Source organism: Myotis brandtii, unplaced genomic scaffold (assembly GCF_000412655.1).
Source record: "Myotis brandtii unplaced genomic scaffold, ASM41265v1 scaffold589, whole genome shotgun sequence".
Classification (NCBI taxonomy): Eukaryota; Metazoa; Chordata; class Mammalia; order Chiroptera; family Vespertilionidae; genus Myotis; species Myotis brandtii.
Genome location: NW_005370220.1, coordinates 1,060,679 through 1,083,247, shown reverse-complemented (window position 1 = coordinate 1,083,247; position 22,569 = coordinate 1,060,679). Strand labels below are relative to the sequence as shown.

The 22,569-nt window shown below is 41.1% G+C and overlaps 1 protein-coding gene across 2 annotated transcripts in view; it reads left to right on the top strand.

Moving 5' to 3' along the window:
• Positions 1-22,569, top strand: part of CNTRL (centriolin) — a 74,572-nt gene that overhangs the window by 32,281 nt on the left and 19,722 nt on the right. For both annotated transcript variants that reach the window (XM_014550186.1, XM_005879199.2), the window contains 13 exons: positions 2,763-2,897; positions 5,814-5,959; positions 6,552-6,759; positions 7,254-7,433; positions 9,758-9,937; positions 10,694-10,810; positions 11,092-11,236; positions 11,688-11,833; positions 13,642-13,831; positions 15,371-15,684; positions 17,368-17,573; positions 19,334-19,526; positions 22,352-22,482. In XM_014550186.1, coding sequence (XP_014405672.1) covers positions 2,763-2,897; positions 5,814-5,959; positions 6,552-6,759; positions 7,254-7,433; positions 9,758-9,937; positions 10,694-10,810; positions 11,092-11,236; positions 11,688-11,833; positions 13,642-13,831; positions 15,371-15,684; positions 17,368-17,573; positions 19,334-19,526; positions 22,352-22,482 — 2,291 coding nt within the window. The remainder of the gene's footprint in view (positions 1-2,762; positions 2,898-5,813; positions 5,960-6,551; positions 6,760-7,253; positions 7,434-9,757; positions 9,938-10,693; positions 10,811-11,091; positions 11,237-11,687; positions 11,834-13,641; positions 13,832-15,370; positions 15,685-17,367; positions 17,574-19,333; positions 19,527-22,351; positions 22,483-22,569) is intronic.

The following is a 22,569-nucleotide window of genomic DNA, read 5'->3' as shown; positions in this document are numbered from 1 at the left end:
GTCTTCCTTTAATGTAATGTAAAATTGAATACTTCTTTTTTTTTTAATATATTTTATTGATTTTTTTACAGAGAGGAAGGGAGAGAGATAGAGAGTTAGAAACATCAGTGAGAGAGAAACATCGATCAGCTGCCTCCTGCACACTTCCTACTGGAGATGTGCCCGCAACCAAGGTACATGCCCTTGACTGGAATCAAACCCGGGGCCTTTCAGTCCGCAGGCTGACACTCTATCCACTGAGCCAAGCCGGTTAGGGCAAATTGAATACTTCTTAATATAATATATGTGGAGTGATGGGAAGAGCATATTTTTGAAGTCAGATATTCTGAGTTCAAATACTACCCCTATGTGAACAAGTATAAATCACTTCATTGTTCGGAGTCTCTGACAAATGCCTCTTCCTCTGTAAAATGGTTATGATGAGGATAAGGGAGATAATGGGCATGAAAGCACCTAGCAGTTAGTATTCATTAAATTCTAGTCTTTCTCAAAACAGCTTTAAGAGACCTCTTTTAAGTTGATGTTACATTTTATTTTGCAACTTTGTATTTTGGTTGGATGAAATATCCACTCATTTAAATTATATTTGCAAATTAGACAAATAGTTATTTATCCATAAATACTTACTGATTGACCATTGAGGGCCAGGTGCTGTGAATGTTGCAGAGAGCAGCACAGACATGGTCACTGTCCTTGTGAAACTGACAGTCCAGTAGTGAAATGAGTGTGGGAGAAAGAAAGGGGTAGGGTTTTGTGGCTGGGAGAGGGGTGGTCAGGGAAGACTACTCTACAGAAATGATGTTTCAGCCAAGACATGCATAAGGAGTGGGGTGAAAGTGGTAAGGGTAAAAAGGGTAAGTGTTGTAGGCGTAGAGGCGAAGACAAAGAGCATAGTGCATTTAAAGTGCTGAAAGTATACTTCTAGTATCCCAGGAGCAAGGAGAGGAGTAGGGAAAGAGGGTGAGAGATAAAGGCAGAGAGGCTGACAGAGGCCAGTTATAGTATAGTATATTCTTTATCAGATTAAAAATAGAGATTTGTGTAGCACTTAGCCAAATGGACTGCATCTTCCTCCAGGTTCAGGGTCACCCTGACCTTTACTGTCTGCCTGCTAAAAATATGAGTCAGGATTCTGCTTTAGTTTTCCAATAACCTTGTGCTTGATCATGTGTCTGGTGATCATTTGTTTACATTGTCCATCCCCCCCCCCCCTCCCCCCCCCAGATTCAGAGCATAGTGTGTGTTTCTGTTGTTTTTTCAGAAACAGACTGGAACATGAGGGAGAGTTAATATGGTCTTATTCAATGAAAGTGAAATAAAATAAGGTAGTTTGAATCCCAGGATTTATGTGAAATAGCATTTGGATGATTAGAAAAGGAAGCAAAAATAGGTCTTATTATAGTAATTATTTTGTATTCCTTAATCAGATATCAAATGACCACTTGCCAATTGTCAGGATTATATTTTTTAAGATTATCAAGTTTTACAAAACTACAATTGATAACAACATTGGGGAGGGGGGGTGGACTACAGTGCTATGGTCAAAGTGCAGAAAATAGAAGATTGGGGGAAAACAAAATAACAGTAAATACATATTTTAAATAATAGTGAATAAAATTTCTAGATGGTATCTGCTTTCAAATCATTTTTTTTTTAGTTTTAATTCATCCCTTAGCTTGAAATCCATTGTCTTTTGTACTTTCATTGTCCTTTATTTTTTTTCCTCATAAGTCTTGACAAAAATATAACACCTTGGCCTTTTTACAAATTCACTTGGTATTGAAGGGTGCACTCCCTTCCTTGGCATTCGGACTGCCAGGATTGATCTTCAAAGCACACAGTAATGGTAGATAGCATAACGGATCTCTCTTTGTTCTATAGGTCTTGATTGGTACATTTGCTTATGTGAAATCACTTGTGAAGCTTGTTGAGTATAGATCCCAGGGCCCCACCCTAGGTATTCTGGTCCATCAAGTCTGAGATGAGTCCAGGCTTATGCTTCTTTTTTTTTTTTTTTTTTAGAGAGAGAGAGAGACATCAATTTGTTGTTCCATTTATTTATACATTCAACCTTGTATTGGGAAGACTCTCTAACCAACTCAGCTACCTGGCCAGGGCAAGGCTTATGCATTTTTAACAGGCATACCAAGGATTTTTTTTTTAAATATATTCTATTGATTTTTTACAGAGAGGAAGGGAGAGAGAGATAGAGAGAGTCAGAAACATCGACAAGAGAGAAACATTGATCAGCTGCCTCCTGCACACTCCCTACTGGGTATGTGCCCGCAACCAAGGTACATGCCCTTGACTGGAATCGAACCCAGGACCCCGGAGTCCACAGGCCGACGCTCTATCCACTGAGCCAAACCGGCTAGACGCACACCAAGGATTTTGATGCAGGTGTTTGAGGACCACAGTTTGAGAAGTATTGGTGTAAGGGGAAGTAGAGCAGTAATTGTTGGATCACTCACAGAGCTTTTGAAAGGAGGTACTGGGCCCCCTATTCCCATGGAGATTCTGATTTGGTGTATCTGGGCTGAGCTGATTTTGATGCTTACTCTCCTTTAAGTATCAATATTTAAGGAGGCATGTGAAAAAAATTACCTTGGATCTTTAAATTTGGAAGTACAAACCTAAAATTGAGTTGTTATAAAACCATAGCTAGCAAGGGACTGCATATATATGTAAATTTCTTTTTGCCTTTTTAGATAATAAATTATTGTTATTTTGTGTTTTCATATCATTGCTTCTTATGGCAATAGTTAGAACAACTAGCCCTTCAAGCAGAACTTGAGAAGGAGAAGCAAGCCCTCAAGGATGCCCTCGGAAAAGCCCAGTTCTCAGAAGAAAAGGACCAAGAAAATAGTGAGCTCCGCAAGCAACTTAAACAGCTGCAGGTAGAGATTTGCTGGTATAGAACAGTGATGGCGAACGTTTTGAGCTTGGCGTGTCAGCATTTTGAAAAACCCTAACTTAACTCTGGTGCCGTGTCACATATAGAAATTTTTTGATATTTGAAACCATAGTAAAACAAAGACTTATATTTTTGATATTTATTTTATATATTTAAATGCCATTTAACAAAGAAAAATCAACCAAAAAAATGAGTTCGCGTGTCACCTCTGACACACGTGTCATAGGTTCGCCATCACTGGTATAGAATATATTCTTACATGGGACACTGAAAATGTTGACATCATTAGTCAGCAACTTGACAATCTGCTCTAACATGTAGTAAGCAACTTGAATTATCTATATATATAAAAGCCCAGCAGCCGAACAGCGGACCGATCAGAATGACCTGTCGACCAGTTGCTATTATGCTCACTGACCACCAGGGGGCAGACGCTCAACACAGGAGCTGTCCCCTGGTGGTCAATGCACTCCCACAGTGGGAGCGCTGCTCGGCTGACCGAGATGAGCGGCGCTCCCACAGTGGGCCGATCCCCGCAGGCCACGTCCTCCAACAGTGCATGAATCCGTGCACCAGGCCTCTAGTTAGAAAAAAGAAATTCTAAGTGGGACAGTATGAAAGAGAGTCTCTGTTCCCTTGTGAGCCCATTGTTTTAAAATTATTAATGTGCATATCCTTAGTGGTGTTATGATGGTGCAAAGAAATGGAGGCAATGTCAGTGTAAACTCATGGGCAAGAGCAATATCTCAAAAACTCATGGGCAAAAGCAGTATCTCGTGTTTCTCCTAGAAGCACATTTGTCATCAGACTGAACTAAAGTTATCAGATTGGTTCCTTCTCTTTCCACTGAAATATCTATCCAGGAATTTAACTAGAGTGGGCTGCAGTAGAACTTCTTAACTATAAACAGTTTTTACAATCCCTGTCTCCGAAAGAATGCTATTAAAAATGCATTCTTTTTGCATTAGTGGAAGTTTTCTTTGGCCAAATATTTTTATAGCTGTTGTCACAATGATGTGACCAACTGCAGGAGAAACAGGTGGACAGGATTTTCCAGATAATTAAACTCTCAAAGAGGACAAATGTCTGAACCAGGTACCTGGGTCAATACTCAGTTTTCAAATCTGTGAGGTCAGGGGCCGCTTGGCTGACTGGAGTGGCAGCTGTTACCCTACCCCAGAAGTGAAGGGGCAGAGTTGCTCTGGTTTGGGAAAAGCTTCCAAAAAGCTTCCAAAAAGTCATGTAGGTTTGTGACGAATAAGACTAAGCTCATCCAAATTCTCTTTCTCCAATGCCTTGAATATTTTTTCCTCAAAGTTTAAGGAAATTTAAAAACCTAGAATTTAATTTTTACTCCTATCAGTTCAACTCCTGAAACAAATAACATAAAAGATGTACATGTTTTCTATTTCTGTGTGTGTATGTGTTGGGTGTTCATCAGATTATTTTTTTATTTTTATTGTGGAAAATTTCAAATAATCACAAAAAAGAGAACAGTCTTATGACCTTTTATTGATCCAGCTTTAACAATTCTCAACATTCTGCCATTCTGTTTCAGTTAGTGTGCTTTTTTTTCCTGGAATATTTTAAGGAAAATCTCATGCATCTTTATTGTACTCATAAATACTTCAGTATACGTCTATTAAAGAAAAGGACTAAAGTCTATTCTTCAGGGGCCTTCTCCAAAGTAGAAACTGAAGCCAGCTTTCCAGGATGCTGGCCCAGGCTGTGAGACTATCTTAGAACTCATTTCTCTGGTTATTTAACCTACTAACCTGCTACAGAGTTCAAGTTAAACTCTCCTCACCAGTCTTTGTCAGAAATCATTTAGTTGCAGTGAATTGAAACCTACTAACACTACCCCAAGAAAGGAGATGGCTTACCAAGAACCAGAGCTGTTCTAACAATCTTTCAGAGGCTTCACAGCCCTCTCATTTGTCATTCTCTATCTGTTTGGGCATTGCATGTGCTCCAACATGGATTTCAGCCTTGAGCTGGCATATTTTTGTAGGTCCAGCTCTTATGCAGACTTGCTGTACTGGATATTGGTTCAGTATCTGGAAAGAGTGAGAACTTGTTTTCAGTGGATTGGCTGACCTTGGGTCAGATCACCTGTGGCCAGGATTAGACAATAGTATAAATATAGCCACTTCAGGGCATTGGGCAGGGACAGTTTACAGATAAGATGACTCTAGGTATGACAGGCACTTAACAAGTTCATTGTAATTCTAAATTCTCTATATTTTAGTTCACGGTGTTACACTGAGTTTGAAGTAAATTGATCACTCAGGTAGGTAGGGAAATACATTTAATAGTTTTTCATATTCTAGATTTTGCTGTTTGCATTCCATGGTATTATGTTACATATGGAGGCTTATTTATTTATTTATTTATTTATTTTTAAAATATATTTTATTGATTTTTTACAGAGAGGAAGGGAGAGGGATAGAGAGTTACAAGCATCGATCAGCTGCCTCCTGCACACCCTCTACTGGGGATGTGCCTACAACCAAGGTACATGCCCTTGACCGGAATCAAACCTGGGACCCTTTATTCCCCAGGCCGACGCTCTATCCACTGAGCCAAACCGGCTAGGGCTGGAGGCTTATTTAGATTCAAGTTAGTTTTTGGCAAGAAGACATTCATAAGTAGTGTTCATAAGAACGTCTTTTTGCATCACATCAAGAGACATCATAAGTGCCTGGTTGTGTCTTTTGTGACTTTAGATTGATCAGTAGATTCAGATATTGTTAGTCCGAGTGGAAAGAGTTAAAATAATTAGTAAAAGGTGTTGAATAAAATTATCATATGGTAAGTAATACAGGGTCTATATGTGTATGTGGGTATATTTTTAATTTTGTTTTGCTAACTTACCTCCTCATTTTACCTTCCTTCACAGGATGACAATAACCTATTGAAACAGCAACTTAAAGATTTTCAGAACCACCTTAACCATGTGGTTGATGGCTTGATTCATCCAGAAGAAGTGGCAGCTCGTGTCGATGAGCTACGGAGAAAACTGAAGTCAGGAGCTGGGGAAATGAGGTAATGGAAAATCAAGACCTCCAAGAATACGGTGGGCCGAGTTGTGAGGGTTAGTGATGAACTCACCTTTCCCAGTACTGTAAAATGGCTGAGTTCTTTTGTAAGCTTTTCCTTTATCATATTTCTATAGTTGAGACAAAAGATTGCTTAATCAAATCGTCTGTCACTGATTTTTTTTACATATTAAATATTTTATACTTTTTGGTTTTATTTCATTTTAAAAACATAAAGGTTTTAAGAGTAATTCCAGAAAGTTCATTGCATATGGTTAGGAAGTAGAGACACTATGTTCTCCTACTTTAAATAGAGAACAAAATATCAGATGAAACTAAGGCTAATTTAAATATATGAAATGGACATTTATTCTTTGAGCAAACGTCATTTTAGCCTGTGTTTCTAGGGTAACAGAGTCATTTGATAAAACAATGGTTTGCACTTAGGAGATGCTCAATAAGTTGTTACGGATTGACACCAGTCCCATTCCATACAACTTTTTTTTATTCCTGCACTAATATTACCAGCATGTTTGTACCCGACATCTAGCATCAAAATAAAATGTCACATTTATACCATCTTTTTTCTCCCTTACCAGAATCCATAGTCCTTCAGATGTCTTAGGGAAAAGTCTTGCTGATTTGCAGAAACAATTCAGTGAAATTCTTGCATGCTCCCAGTGGGAAAGAGAGGAAGCACAAGTAAGAGAGAGAAAACTTCAAGAAGAAATGGCTCTGCAACAAGAGAAACTGGCAAATGGACAAGAAGAGTTCAGGCAGGCCTGTGAGAGAGCCCTTGAAGCAAGAGTAAGAAAAGGGCAAGAGGCAGCTGGAGGGAAGTGTTTGGCAAATATTCAATTTTTTCAGCAAATTACAATGCTCCCTTTCTCGTGTAAATGAAGTATAAATGTTATTTTCAATCATAACAAGTCAAGCTGGGTGTGACTAAAATTCAACCCTGAATATGGCTACTGATGTTAAAATCAGGCTTCTTTGTGAAACTGTTTTCCTTGTCCTAGAAGCCAGGGAGATGTTTCTTAACATGCAGGCAAATAATGTCACATTGCTGGAGTATAGTATGGTGCCAGAATTGGATTTTTCTTGATGTAATTATTTAATGAGACAAGCATTAAAATGGATGCTAGAGAATATTCAAGAGAAAACCATCCCCAGTAACTATTGAGTGCAAAATTTTGTTACATTTTTTAGTAAAATGAAATATAATTCCCTCAAAAGCTTTTATTTTGCTTAAAACATAGTTTTGCTTAAAAATCATCTCTGAAACTCCCATTTCCTCACAGATTAATTTGGATAAGAGGCAACATGAAGCAAGGATCCAGCAGTTGGAGAATGAAATTCACTATTTGCAAGAAAACCTGAAAAGTATGGAGGAAATCCAAGGCCTTACAGATCTCCAACTTCAGGAAGCTGATGAAGAAAAGGAAAGAATTCTGGCCCAACTCCAAGAGTTAGAGAAAAAGGTGGGGTAGACTAGGAAAGTGAGACACATGAGTTCTGCTGCTTTGTCCTGCCCCAGCAATCAGGCCAGCTGAGAAAGAGGTGTGATCCACAGTCTCCTCCGGCTGAATTGCAGCCGCGCCTCCTTTTTTCACACTGACTGAAGAGAAACCTGGATGCATGTCATGAGACAATGATACCATTATAGATGCAAAGAAAGAATTAGAATGCTATGGAGTGATTTTAGAACTGGTGAGGTGGTAGTTAAATGCTATTGGGATGACTTTGCCTCTTTCCAAACCCCTTGCCCAATTGGACACATCTGTGGGAAATTACTTATAAACTTCTCATCTTTCTTTCTAACACCCTGGCCTCTCTTTGAACTTCTCAATCCTACATAACCATCTTCTCCCATTGTCAGATCCTAGACCTTGTCCAAATTGTGCCCACCACCTTTGAAATCACAAATTGAAGCATCACTCTTATCATCACCTCTTTTCTTACTAGCACCCCATGCTGACATTTTTCAACATTATTGAGAATTTCACTACATTAGCCCCGCCTTTTCTGTTTGTTAAGTCTTCCTATCTTTATTTTCCTCCTTGTTCAACTTAGATTCCACAGTCTACCACTGTAGCCATTTTTGCAAATATCCTCAAATCCCTTGCCCTTTTCTCCTGTCTGTCTTCTCTGACAAAACTGCAGCTATTTGCTTTCTTTGGGCTTGCAGACATGCTAAGTATTCCTGGAGGATAAGTCGCCTTTCCAGGCATAGTGGTATCACTGTAAACTCTTGGTTAACCTACCTTAACTGGGGAGCTTTACCCTTTTCTCCAGTAAGCTTATTCTCCTATGCTCTATTGTTTCATGTCTTCTCACTCCTCACACCTACCATCTCCCTTCTTCCAGCCTCAATGAATGACTAGCCTCATACTGAGAACCCATCAGTCCCCAGTCTTACAGAGCCTGCCTCCAAAATATATCTGGAATATATGTATTATGTTCTTCTCCAGTGCCACCACCTTCATTCAGCCATCTGTCTTCTGGACACCTGCTGTGACCACCTGACAAGTCTCCCACTTCCGCTAATGACCCTGCTTCACAGAGCAGCCAACATGTTCTTTCAGAAATGTGAATTGGCTCTTGTCAGTCCATCCATGTCTCCCCCATCTCTAGTAGCTTCTGTTGTACTTAGTATAAAGTCCAAAATTCTTAAGCTTATGAGGCCCTGCATGATTACCTCTGTTTAGTTCATTCCTTTTCTAAGTATGCTCTTTTTTAAAAAATATATATATTTTATTGATTTTTTTACAGAGAGGAAGTGAGAGGGATAGAGAGAAACATCGATGAGAGAGAAACATCGATTCAGCTGCCTCCTGCACACTCCCTACCGGGTATGTGCCCGCAACCAAGGTACATGCCCTTGACCGGAATCGAACCTGGGACCCTTTAGTCCGCAGGCCGACGCTCTATCCACTGAGCCAAACCGGTCAGGGCTTTTTTTTTTTTTTTTTAATTATATTTTTATTGATTTCAGAGAGGAAGGGAGAGGGAGAGAGAGATAGAAACATCAATGATGAGAGAGAATCATTGACTGGCTGCCTCCTGCACACCCCGCACTGGGGATCGAGCCTGCAACCCAGGCATGTGCCCTTGACCGGAATCGAACCTGGGACCCTTCAGTCTGCAGGCCAACGCTCTATCCATTGAGCCAAACCAACTAGGGCTCTCAGTATGCTCTTTCTTTCAGCTAATCAAAAATGCCAAGTTCTGTCTTCCCTCCTGGCCTTCGCACCTGCCATTCCCTCCCCTGGACCATGTTCTTCCACTATTCTTCTTCCTGGCTGCTGCCTTCCTACCAATCTAGGTCTCCCTGCTTTTCTCTCAGACCGTGCTCTGTTCTGTCCCTTGATAGCACTAATCACAACTTTAGTTATTTGTCTCTGTAGGTGTTTAATATGACTCTCCTAAGCTCCTTGAGGGCAGCAGCCAAATCTGTTTTCTTTGCCACCATATGCCTACTGCCTGACTCAGTGATTCAAAGCAGGTGGTGTATCACTTGGTGATAGTGCCAAGAAACGTTTTTCCAATCAGTGAATGAATTTATTATCACTAAGATTCTTGACTAAGAAGACTGATTTCATTCTAAGTTTCTCTTACAGTTTTGAGATGATTTTATTTATTCATTCACTTAGTGAATATTTATGGAGCACCTACTATGTACCAGGTATTGTTCTAGGCATGGGATGTGTAGCAGTAAATAGTACCCCTGCCCTAATATTAATTACATATTAACTCATTGTTACCAAATGATTCATATGTTTAATTAATATTTCTTTTATTTTAGAAGAAACTTGAAGATGCCAAATCTCAGGAGCAGTTTCTTGGTTTAGATAAAGAATTAAGGAAACTTAAAAAAGCTGTGGCTGCCTCTGATAAGCTAGCCACAGCTGAGCTCACCATTGCTAAAGACCAGCTTAAGTCCCTTCATGGAACTGTTATGAAAATTAACCAGGAGCGAGCAGAGGTGAGTTCACATGTACAGAACAAGTTTCCACCAGTGCTGCTTCTGTCAAAAAACATAACAACTTGTATTACTGATCTTCTTATAGACTTTGGCTATTTATTAAACCACTATCAAATTATATATTTCCCTTCAGACCTGCAGATTGTATTTCTCCTCTCACAGCCCTGCCATGGGTACTGCACTCTATTGAGTCCTGAAAGGAACCATCAAATGAAACATACCATCCCTACCTCAAAGTGTAGGGATCTGCTTAGGGAGATAGCTATCTTTGCAGACCCAAATAAAGGTCTTCAAGGCTCACCATGTAATCCTCCTGAATCTCAGACTTTTCATCTTGTGCAGTCAGATGATTAATATGTTACCTCATAGGGCTGTTATGACTCCTGACTGAGATAATGTCTGATACAGTCTTTATAGAATGCAAATGCTAATGAGATTAAGACAGTAGATCTTAGGAGAGAATCTAATGATGAGAGTCCAGAAAGACACCAGTCATGGAAGACTGTAGAACCAATGAAGGAAAAATTGAGCCCTGCTCACTTCTGATGCAGCACCCTATTCCACCCATAGAGGGGTAGAACAGCCTGCCAGGTGATGGGAACAGTAGAGGACAAGGTGGGACTTGGCATCACATATACATGGGATAGCCAGGCAGGCAATCTGATGAAATCAGAGGAATCAAACTAGGAGGAAGAAGAAATGAAGAAAACAACCTATGAAAGCTGTGGGGCCTTTCTCATACCTCTGTCCCAATAGGAGTTGCAGGAAACGGAGAGGTTCAGCAGAAAGGCCATGCAAGCAGCCAGGGATCTGACTCGAGCAGAAGCAGAGATTGAACTCCTACAGAATCTTCTCAGGGGGAAAGAGGAGCAGGTCAGTGCTGGTACCTTGAGACCTCCTCCTGATTGGGTCCTTGTCAGTTTCTAAAAGACTGATCACTGGAGGGGATATCACAAATGATTTTGAATTGCAATCACTAGTCAGTCAGTGCTTTATTTTCTGTGTGCCAAGGATAGTGTAGTTTATAAGGAGTGAGGCAGTTTCCTCATTAGTAAAGTATAAGTAAAACTTCTAGAATTACAGTGAGTGGCAAGAATAAGTGCATATGTGAAAGAATATTCATTGGGAACTTTGTGTGTCTGATTTCTCAATAGTTTCGTATTGAGATGGAGAAAGCAGATGTAGATACCACAGGAGCAGACTCACAGGTGCTGGAAATGGAGAAGCTGAATGAGACCATGGAGAGGCAAAGGACAGAGATTGCAAGGCTGCGGAACTTACTAGACCTCACTGGGGCCGGTAAAGTATTGGCCTTTGATTGTGGTAGTGGTACTGTAGTTCTAAATCAAAACATTTTTTTTTTACCTTTAGCAAATTTATTCAACTGTTACAGATCAGTTTTATGCTTGATTTACCAGCTGTGATAATTAGCTTAATAAATAAAAGCAAAGAATTAAAATTTTTATGTAAGTACAGTATTGTATTAAAGGATTTGATCACAAAGAGATAAGATATTTATTTTTGTATTTTCAAAATAAATAATGTTTACAACAATCTGTTTATTTTCTTTTTCTGGCTTTATATGTGAACAACAGAAGGCTATGACTGCTCTTTAAATGTTAGCTAGGCAGGCTGAAAATCAACTTTGAGGAATTGATAAAAGTCATTGACTCTCATGGAATCACTTGTATAGAGAGGAAGGAAGTAGATGGTTTCATAGACAACTTTACATAATGGCTTTCCTTTACAGATAAAGGAAACTTTGAAAACATTTTGGAAGAAATTGCTGACCTTCGACGTGAAGTTTCTTATCAGAATGATTACATCAGCAGCATGGCAGATCCTTTCAAAAGACGAGGCTATTGGTACTTTATGCCGCCACCGTCATCATCAAAAGTAGGAAGTCTGTGGTGCTGGGAGTATATACTGAATTGTCTTGAAGAAAGTGTGACAATGTTCTTTTCCCAAAATTTGTGAACAGGGTTCAAGAACACATATCTAGGCTAAGCCATGCATTGAGGTTCTTAAGTGTTTTCCATATTTGAGATGAAAATAGGGCCTTCCCAAGGAATGTGGTAATTGCCCATTCATACTTAGGTGGTATAGGGTCCCTGAATGTGAATCCTATAAGGGGATAACACGACTTGAGCCCAGAGAGCCTGTTAAAACATGGGTATAGAATTGTACAGATACTCAGACAGAAAAATAGGCACCTGGATTTCATTTCATTTTAACTAACATTCATTCAGTGGTTACTGAAGTCTAGTGCTAGGCAATGGTGGGGGACCATGATGAATGATATAGCCCCTGCTCTCAAAGAGCTCATGGGCTGGCAGGGAAGGCAGGCACACCAATGTAATTACAAAGCAGTGACATGCATGTGACAGCAGACTTGACCTGTGTACTTTGGTTGCAGAGAGGTGTGAAGGCTTCACTTTGTGGGGAGTTCAGGAAGGAAGGCTTCACAGGCAGGATGGTGAAGTCAACACTTAGCAACCAGTAAGGGACTGACTTTTAGGAAGGAGGGAACACCTTTTGTGGAAGTAACTTGTGGGGCTGGAGGGTTGGATGGGAACAATGAAGGTGAAGCTGGAAAAGTAGATTGGGGTCATGCTTTTAAAAAAGGGCTTTAAAAATCCCTTGCACTTAATTATGTAGGCCTTGGGAAACTGAGGTTGTATGTAATATGATCAGAGCTATAGTTTAAGACAAATAATTGGGCTGAGTATGCAGGCTAGACCTGTGGTGGCTGAACTCTCTGTGAGGCTGTTTGAATACAGTCAGGTGAAGGATAGAGACCAGAGCTAGAGCAGTGGGACTGGAGCAGAAGAGATGGCATTGAATGATGTTCAGGAGACAAAATGGTGGGGGCTTGAGACCTGAATGTGGTGTGGAGAGTGAGGAGAGGACTGTAAGAAGCACTCCTCGAAAGCAGAGGGGTTGGGTGACATCTTGCCAGATTCAGCTGACAAGCAGCAGTCAGAGAAGCAATGTGACATGCTAGGTCCTAGGGCTGTGTAGACTTAATCAGCTCCCCAAAGAGCAGAATCTCAGATTCTTCACTCAGAAAACTAAAGGAAGCCAACATCCTTGGCACAACGAGGGCTGGTGGTGGAAGCAGTGTGGGTGAGGATTTGGAGGAAAGACCTACGACTGGATAGACCGTCTCCTTAGGAGAGAAAGAGTAGCACTCTAAAGCCATGCCAAACTCCCAGGGCAGCAGGAGGCTAATATCCCCAGATTCCCTTGAAAGTTGATTGGTGTTCTTTGCCTCAGTTGCTGAGCAATCAAGGACAAGGCAAAAGAAGAGAAACCACCAGGAAAGATAAGTAATGGAATAGCGAGGCAGACACCCAGGCATTTTATCTGTCCATGTAATCACATCTCACTTCTATCTGTGAAAAGTGAGAATTGTGATATATAAAAAAATAGTTTTGTTCTCAACTTTGCTACATCTTAGTTTTGCTCTAGATTTTATTTCTCCAAATCAGTCTTTTCATTTGTAACTAGAGGCCTGGTGCACGGATTCGTGCACAAGTGGGGTCCTGCCCACCAGATTGAGGTGAAGGGGACCGCTCAGGGGAGGGGCCACAGGTGGTTGGCTGGCCCCACCCCCTGGTCAAACTCACAGCTGTGGGGACAATTTGCGTATTAGCCTTTTATTATATAGGATAGATAGTGTGCTCTACTGTCATTTGTTTTAGGTTTCCAGCCACAGTTCCCAGGCCACCAAGGACTCTGGTGTTGGCTTAAAGTACGCAGCCTCAACTCCCATTAGAAAACCACATCCTGGGCGATCAGACCGGAAGGAAGGCAGTGGACCTCCACCTGCCTCAGGATACTGGGTTTATTCTCCCATCAGGAGTGGGTTACATAAATCGTTTTCAAATAGAGGTAAGTTAGGTCACATAAGGTAGTTGTATTTCTCTTGCCTGTTTAATAACTTTTTATTGGTTCCCTGAAATCTATAAGACACAATCCAAACTCCTTAGCTTGCTCTGCAAGGGTCTCTGTGACTTGGTCTTGGCCAGTGACCTCTTGTCCTTTAGTCTCATCTCCCATCACTCTCCCACATGTCAGCCATATCCAGCTGCCTAAGATGCAGCATGCCATTTCCTCAGACCTCCATGTTTAAGCCCTCTGTTTGGAAAGTCCTTTTTCTTCCATCCTCTCCCACACCTATTTCTACTTATCCAGGTCCTCAAACACCACTTTTTTTATGGAGCCTTCCTCTACCCTGCCTCACCCAGGCAGACTGAGCCGCTTCTTTGCCTGTGCTCCTGGAGTGTGGCAGCTTACATCCTTGAATCATGGCATTAATATGCTTGACTAAAATAAAGGATTAGAAGTCTGTTTTCTAAAGCTTTGTGGGAATGAGTCAGACCTGGGGTAGATCCTGGGTTTTTCACTAAGTAGCTGTGTGACCCTAGGCAAATTATTTAGCTACTCTGAAACTTTAAATCTTTAAAGTGGAAATACGACCTTCTGAGAATTTGTTCATTCAGTACCTGTTTATTGAGTGCCTGCTGTGTGCTAGGTTCTCTGTCATCAGTGATAAACATAGTTCTTGCTTGCAGGGGAGGCAAGTAAGTAAATCAACACCTTAGGGCAGCAGTTCTCAACCTGTGGGTCGTGACCCCTTTGGGGGTCAAACGACACTTTCACAGGGGTCGCCTAAGACCATCAGAAAACACATATATAATTACATATTGTTTATAGTAGCAAAATTACAGTTATGAAGTAGCAATGAAAATAATTTTATGGTTGGGGGTCACCACGACATGAGGAACTGTATTAAAGGGTCGCAGCATTAGGAAGGTTGAGAACCACTGCCTTAGAGAGTGCTGTGCGTTGTGATGGTGGTAAATGCTGAGAGCTGTGGGATTTCATAGCGTATCTCCTTGTACATCGAGCGAAGCAGGCACCCAAATGGTTGCCGAATAAATGAACGAACGAACGAATGAAGACAGGGAAAAAAGCACACACAAACCAATAGATAGTCATAAGAAAAACTCAGGTATCAGCCACTGAAAATAATTTGAATCCCTGTTTTGATCTGCTTTTCAAAATTGCTTTTACCTTTTTTATAGAATTTTATTCTAAGATTTCTGGTATCTGGCCTAAATGCTGCTGTTTTCTGCTAAATTTGTTTATCTAGTAAGCCATGGGAGTAAAACACTTCTTTTTTTCTTTTTTTTTATAATTTAAATTCTTTATTGTTTATTACATAAGTCTCCTTTCCCCCCCCCATTGACCTCTCCCCGGCCGCTTCCACCTCCCACATATGCTCTCACTGCTCCCCCCCCCCCACACAACACCTCTCCCCCGGGCCCCCCCTCCCCTGTCTGTGTCCATTGGTTTTGCTCATATGCATGCCTACAAGTCCTTTGGTTGATCTCTTACCCCTCACCTCTTCTGTTTATTTCTTTCAAGATGCAGACAGTAGAGGAGACAGCCCAGAAGAGAGCGAGCTGGATGACCAAGAGGAGCACCCATTTGTGCCTCCTCCTGGATACATGATATACACTGTGTTTCCTGATGGCTCTCCTGTGCCCCAGGGCATGGCCTTGTATGCACCACCTCCTCCATTGCCCAACAATAGCCAACCTTTCACGCCTGGTACTGTTGTTTATGGCCCGCCTCCTTCTGGGGTCCCCATCGTTTATGGACCTCCACCCCCCAACTTCTCCATCCCCCTCATCCCTATGGGCGTGCTGCATTGCAATGTTCCGGAACACCGTAACTTAGTAAGTGGAAAGACATAAGACCCCCTATTCATACTGCTTCCATGGGAGACTGAATAAGGTTACTTACTTAATAAATTGGCCTACTTATGAATGGATTATATCCCCAAAGTATGTTTGTAAGGCTGATGTTTAGAACTGAGCAACCATTCTCTTATTAAAATACTGGACAGGACTTAGGGTACCAAATCAGTCTACAAACCAGGTTTATATAACAAAATAGTCCAGAAAGTAATCATTTTTAGAAAGTTTACATGTTTTTCTAGTGATGAGTACTATATTAATGTGTATGTGTAAGTATATTCATATATGAGTGCCTGTACTTATACACATACATGTGTTTATATGTGTTTAGATCCATACACATGTATGTGCTTGTATATAAACACATGGATGAGTAGCACACAGCAAGGTTTTGATGGGTATTACTTCTGGGTGGTGAGGTTTATTATTATTTCTTTCTTTTCATAGTTTTTTCTTGTACACAGAATTTTGTATCTGTTTCTCCCCTTTAATGTTGCAAGCACTTCCCCATGGTTTTACAAATGCTTCTAAATAGTATGACTGCACATTTATTTGTAGGCACTATGGTTTACTGTGTGTAAATTTTTACTGTATTTCGTATTCTTTTCTTAGTTTAGATTCCAAGCAATGATTATTTCCTAATCACTAGCTTACCTTATAACTTTTTGGTTCTAAAAAAAATAAAATTTATTTTACAAGCTCCTCCTCCAAACTCAAGACACCTGGAGCGCTTTATTTTTTCCTTTTCTTTGTAGCAGATTGAGAAAAAGGGAAGGTAAAGGACTAGGACACCTGGGTGTTAGCCACCGTCCCATTTTAATAGGTCAGACTAGTTTCAGAGGGACTGTGTGCATTAATATGGTTAAAAATGGTAATCATTCACATTGTCTTGCAGTTTTTCAGTGCACATTGAGTTTATAGCAATTCTGTTGGTTCAGTGTTTGATAATCTTTTAAGCTGGTTCTTTTACTCCCCAGTAGTACCCAGCTGTTTCTATAGTTTCCCAAGTGCACTTTTTTTGTTAAAGAGTAATTTATTGATTTTAGAGAAAGAGGGAGGGAGAGGGAGAGAAACATCAATAGGCTGCCTCCTGCATGCCCCTTATCAGTATAGAGCTTCAACCCGGGCATGTGCCCTGACCTGGAATGGAACCGGCAACCTTTCAGTGCATGGGAGGACGCCCAACCAACTGAGCCACACCAGCAGGGCTCCCAGGTGCACTTTTACACCTCCCTATAACGTGTACGTGTTATTTCCTCAGCTTAGGTATTTCCCATATCATTTGTTCTCCAAAACCCAGGCAAAACACCTCTTCCTCTGGTCAGCCTGCTCATAAAGCTTCTCTCCCATGTGCCCAGAGGAGGGTGAGGCCTGTGTCTCTTCTGCTAGATGCTGAACTCTGGAGGCAGAGGTACTTAGTGAATGTTTATCAACCATAGTTGGACTGATGGAAAAGTCTAAAGTTTTATTAATCTACTCATTTCATCTGTGACTTGTGAAAAATTGTCTTGACTTACTTTTTCTTCATATACTGAAGCTTTAAAAACTACCACCATTTTCAGGTCAGACATGCCACTTTAACCACAGTTAATTTCAGCTTTTGGGCAGGAAATAGGGAAAACATCATGTGACGTTTCAATATTGCATTTTTTCTTTGTTCAGGAGAGTGAAGTTTCTAGATTGGAAGACATAATGCAGCACTTAAAATCAAATAAATGGGAACAGTGGATGAGAGTATCCAAGCAGCAGTCTGAGAAAGAAATGGAAGAACTGCATTATAATATTGATGGTCTTTTGCAAGAGAAGAAAGACTTAGAGCATGAAGTAGAAGAATTACATAGAACCATCCAGAAGCATCAACAGCGAAAGTAATTATTAGCCATTTTATTTTTATAATTCAGATGATTATAATATTTGTTCATTAAGATAACCTGAATCAGTGTTGTCCAATAGAACTTCCTATGATCTTGAAAATGTTCTAGATCTGTATTGTCCAAAGCAGTAGTCACAAAGCCACATGTGGCTATTGAGTACTTGAAATGTGGCTAATGGAACTGAGGAACAGAATTTAATTTAAATTAATTTAATATCCACATGGTGATTACCATATTGGACAGTGTAAGCTTCAATTCTTTTAGCCAGTAATCCAAATCAGCTCTTCTTGTAGTCCCTCTTGGAAAATGGCACAACCATTCCCCCTCCCCAGTTACCCTGCCAGGTGTTGTCAACATCTCCCTTTCCCTCACTCCCCCCAGCATCCAGCTAGTCTCCAAGTCCTACTGACTACTCAAAAGAGCTCTGAAACTGGACCCCTTCTTTGATCTCCACTGCACTGGCCTTTAGTGAGTTTCATCCTAGATCATTGCATTAGCTTCCACACTGGCCTTCTACATCTTAGTCTCTTTTTTTTTCTTCTACCTGTTGACTTGGTTACAAATCTCACTGTGCCACTCTTCTATGTGACTCTCAGTCCCATCAGAATATACCCCACCCACCAAGATCTGAATCCCGCCTGCCTTTTTTATCCTGCTGTCCCACACACAGTGTTTGTTCTGGCTCTACTTACTTTGCTGTGGGTTCCCCAAGCACCACATTTTCTTCTGCCTCCCCACTGTTACACATACTGTCCTTTGTCTGAAATGGCTTCATTACTCTAACCCTGCCTAACTCCTACCTGTCTTCCAAGACAAAGGGCAAGGATTCCCTTTTACACAAAGTCTTTCTCATCTTGGGCTCTCACAATTTGGGGTTGGCAGCCTTGGGCATAGTACTGTTCACACCATGTTTTAAGGAGCAGAGGAGGACGGGTAGCTGGGCCTCCCTTTCTGTGCCGCAGCACCTGGCGTAGGGTCTGTGAATGAATGCAGTATCTGCGGAGTGGGTCACTTATGTAGAAGCTCCTCTTCTGCAGTAGGCCATGGATTATGACAGTTCCCCAGTTTTTGTCATTTAAGCCAGACTGGCCCAAGCCACCAGGGTAGAGGGGAGTCCTGTGAAGGACACAGAGGTGAGTGAGATATGGTCTCTGCCTTCTAACAGACCTGGCAGGGAAAAGCAAAGCCCTTGGGATTAGATGTTTGAGGGTTTGGGAATGGTTATATCTATTATTTTTCTAGGTGTATATGTGAGGGATAATTTTTGAGGAGGATGGCAGGGCAGTGGGATAACCACTTCTTTTCCCAGATATAAAAGTGTAACTTAAATAATCATTTTAGGGAATTTGATAACACAAAAATGTTCAAAGGAAAAAGTAAAAGTTTCTATATACCTCCATTTAAAGATAATCTGTGAATATATCGATGGATTTACTTTCATTTTTTTTTTTTTTTTACCATAGATGGTCTTGTTTTCAAGTAATTTTGACAAGATAGCCTTGAGTTACCGAACCTTGTGTCATGCCAGATATTGTCACCGTGTTTATTCTAGCAGAACAGACAAAATTAGGCAGTCTTTGGGGTAACTGTGTCTTGAAGGATAATTTTGAGGGAATGGATAATTATTGTGGTAGTGGTTTTATTTTTATTTTTATTCCACAGAAGAATAGAAATATCAATATTGGTTTAGGCTCCAAGTGTCTGTATTATAACACTTAAAATACCTTGATGTGCATGTATATGATTTTTTTTAGAGATTTCATTGATGGAAATGTGGAGAGTCTTATGGATGAACAAGAAATGGAAGAATCACTCAAGCACCATGAGGATATTGTAGATGAAATTGAGTGCATTGAGAAGACCCTTCTGAAACGTCGAGCAGAGCTCAGGGAAGCTGATCGACTGCTGGCGGAAGCTGAGAGTGAACTTTCATGCACAGAAGAGAAAGTATGTTCAGTTGTGGTTTGGGGTGAGACAGCTTACTGTTGTCAGCATGAAGGATTAGAAAGAAAATGTGATAAGATTAAAGTTGTCCAAGTCAGACTGCCATGTTCTAGGCTAGACGCTGCTAGTTTAGAAGCTATGAAAATTTGGGCAAGTCATTTAAGTCCCTGAGCTTTGCTTTCCTCATACTTAAATTCAGATTAAGAATACCAAGGCTGTTTAGTATTAATTAAATGAAGTAGCATATTTAAAGCTTCTGAAGTCATTAGTTCCTAACACTTGCCACCTCCTTAACTATGTGAGTCTTTGTTTATTTGGTTTGATATCTGTAATTATTAAATACGTCAATCTTATCTATATATATGTAAAAAGCCAGCGACTGGAACGCCATAACGACCAGAACAACCAGTCGCTATGATGCCCACTGCGGCCAGTGAAACAGTCCGATTGGGGGAGTGGGGCTGGCCAGCCAAACTCCCATGGCCCCTTCCCCAAGCCGGCCCTGTCCCTGATCAGCCTCTCCCACCCTAATCGAGGGTGGGGCATCAGGCCAACCCCCCCAAAGCCCTTCCCTCTGGATGGCCTGGTCCCCTATTGGGGTGGGGCGCAATTAAGGGTGGAGCCGGCCGGGGGGAGGGGCTGCAGGAGGTTGGCCAGCTGGTCCCACCTACAATGGGCCCCCACCACCCCGATTGGCCCACAGCCCCTCCCCCAAGCTGGCCCCACTCCTTTTTTTTTGCCCCCACCAACCCAGTTGGCCCTCGGCCCCTCCCACCAGCCAGCTCCGCCCCCGATTGGCCCCCCCACTCCGATCAGGGACAGGGCCACCCAGCCAAACAACCATGGCCCCTCCCCCAGGGCTGCTGGTCCCTGATGGGACCCCTCACTCCATTCGGGGGTAAGGCCAGCCAACCCACAGCCCCTCCCCATGGCTGGCCCTACCCCCAAACAGCCCCCACCACCTCGATCGGCCCGCAGCCCCTCCCGCCAGCCAGCTTCAACCCCCAATTGGCCCCACACACACCAATCAGGGGTGGGGCCGGTTGGCCCACCACCCGCAGCCCCTCCCCAGGCCATCCCCGCCCCCAGTCAGCTCCCCAACTCCAATTGGGGGCGGGGCCCTCTGGCCAATTGCCTGCACCCCTCCCCCCAGCTGGCCCCCGCTGGCTCCTTCCTGACAGGCCTGGCCCCGATTCACCCCGATTGGGGCCGGCCAGCCTGACCCCACCTGTGCACGAATTCGTACACTGGGCCTCTAGTATTTTTATAAAGCAACATTGTACCTTACAGGACTCCTAGTCTTACTTTGTTCTCTTAAGTTGATAAGGATATAAAAAATCAAATATTTTTTGGTCTGAGATAATATTGGATGTTTTATTTATTTTTATTTTACCTTCCTGGCAACCATGTAAAGTGATTGTTAGCCGGTTGACAGATATAGCTCAGAGAGGCTGTTAACTAGCCCAGGGTCACACAGTTAAAGTTCTGTCTTACCAAGAGAGCTTTTTTTTTTTAGCTAGAGGAGAATTCCAGATAAAGTCCCATACCCACATGGAGCAACCTCAGGAATTACTATTTTTATATTGTTATTTAAAAATGGATCACTTTAAAGAACAGAAATCTATTACCCAAGAATGGAAATGAATGACTTATTAAAGAAATTCTTTGAGTGATGGTTTTAATAAGAATGGAAAACTATCCTCATCTCTTTTCAAATGATCAGTTCCTTCTTCTATCACATGTTAGATTACTGTGAGAGGAAATAGGTGTGAGCAGGACTAGAGAAAAACTTATCACTGGGATATAAAAGAAAAAAATTGATGATACTAGTAGTAGGCAGAGATAATAAGTGAACCAAGACTAAGTTCTTCTCCCTTCATCTTCCCAAAATGACTCAGGGAGGCAGCTTGCTAAGGACAAAGAGGAAGGGAGAAATGCTACATTTTGTAAGGAATGTGCCAGACAAGTTAAAACTTGACATAGGAGACAAAAAAAACTACTTGGAAACAGTGGCATTCTGGAGTGCATACTGAGCTTTGTCCAGTGCTTTGCTGATGAAACTGGCAGAAACCAGCCCCCATAGGGGGCATGAAAGAGGCAGCTAATCAATGATTCTCTCTCATCATTGATGTTTCTATCTCTCTCTCCCTCTCTGAAATAAAAAAAATATTTTTTAAAAAAGTATTTAATATTTGTGTTTGTCAGCCATAATTAAATCATCTTCAGATAATTTAGGTTTTACCTAACATGATAATAGCTAGAGTACAACCAGCATCTCTGTGTGGAGGGAATATTAGTAAAATCACTTAATTGCTACTTAATTGGGTAGATATTTTTAATTGAAAAAAGTAACATATAATAATATTACAGATTATTTCTTAAATAAGATCATCCAGTCTCATCACCCTCAAATGATTATTTTTATTTTTGCATAGCCTTTCTGTCTTTGATAACACAGATATAATTTTACATAGTTGCTCTTACAGTGCTTGTAAATTTTTAAGTCATCATAATATCATTAACATTCTCCCATGTTGCCACATTGTCACTCTATTTTAAAGGCTGCACAGTATTCCATTGTGTTGTTACATTAACACTTGTTGAATCTATTATTTGTCCGCTTACATGATTTCAATAAACATTGAGCATTTCTGTGTGGTAGTTCTTTACTTTTGAATTTTTTTCTGAGAATTGGAGAGCCAAAGTGAATGAACATTTAAAGTTTTTCTGTATTGCCTTGTTTGCCAAGAGTTATACCAATTTACACTACCAATAGCTGTGAGAGAAGTCTGTAACTGAATTGCTTTTAATGATAGTTTGTTTTCTAGACCAAAAATGCTGCTGAAAAGTTTGCTGATGCCAAGAGAAAGTTATTGCAAACTGAGAAAGATGCTGAGGAATTAGAAAGGAGAGCTCAGGAAACTGCTATCAACCTTGTCAAAGCCGACCAGCAGCTCAGGTAGGTGGAATCCTTCAGCCATTGATATATTCAGTGAGATGAATGAAAAGTTTAGTTCTAAGAGGATAATAACTGATTTATGATAAA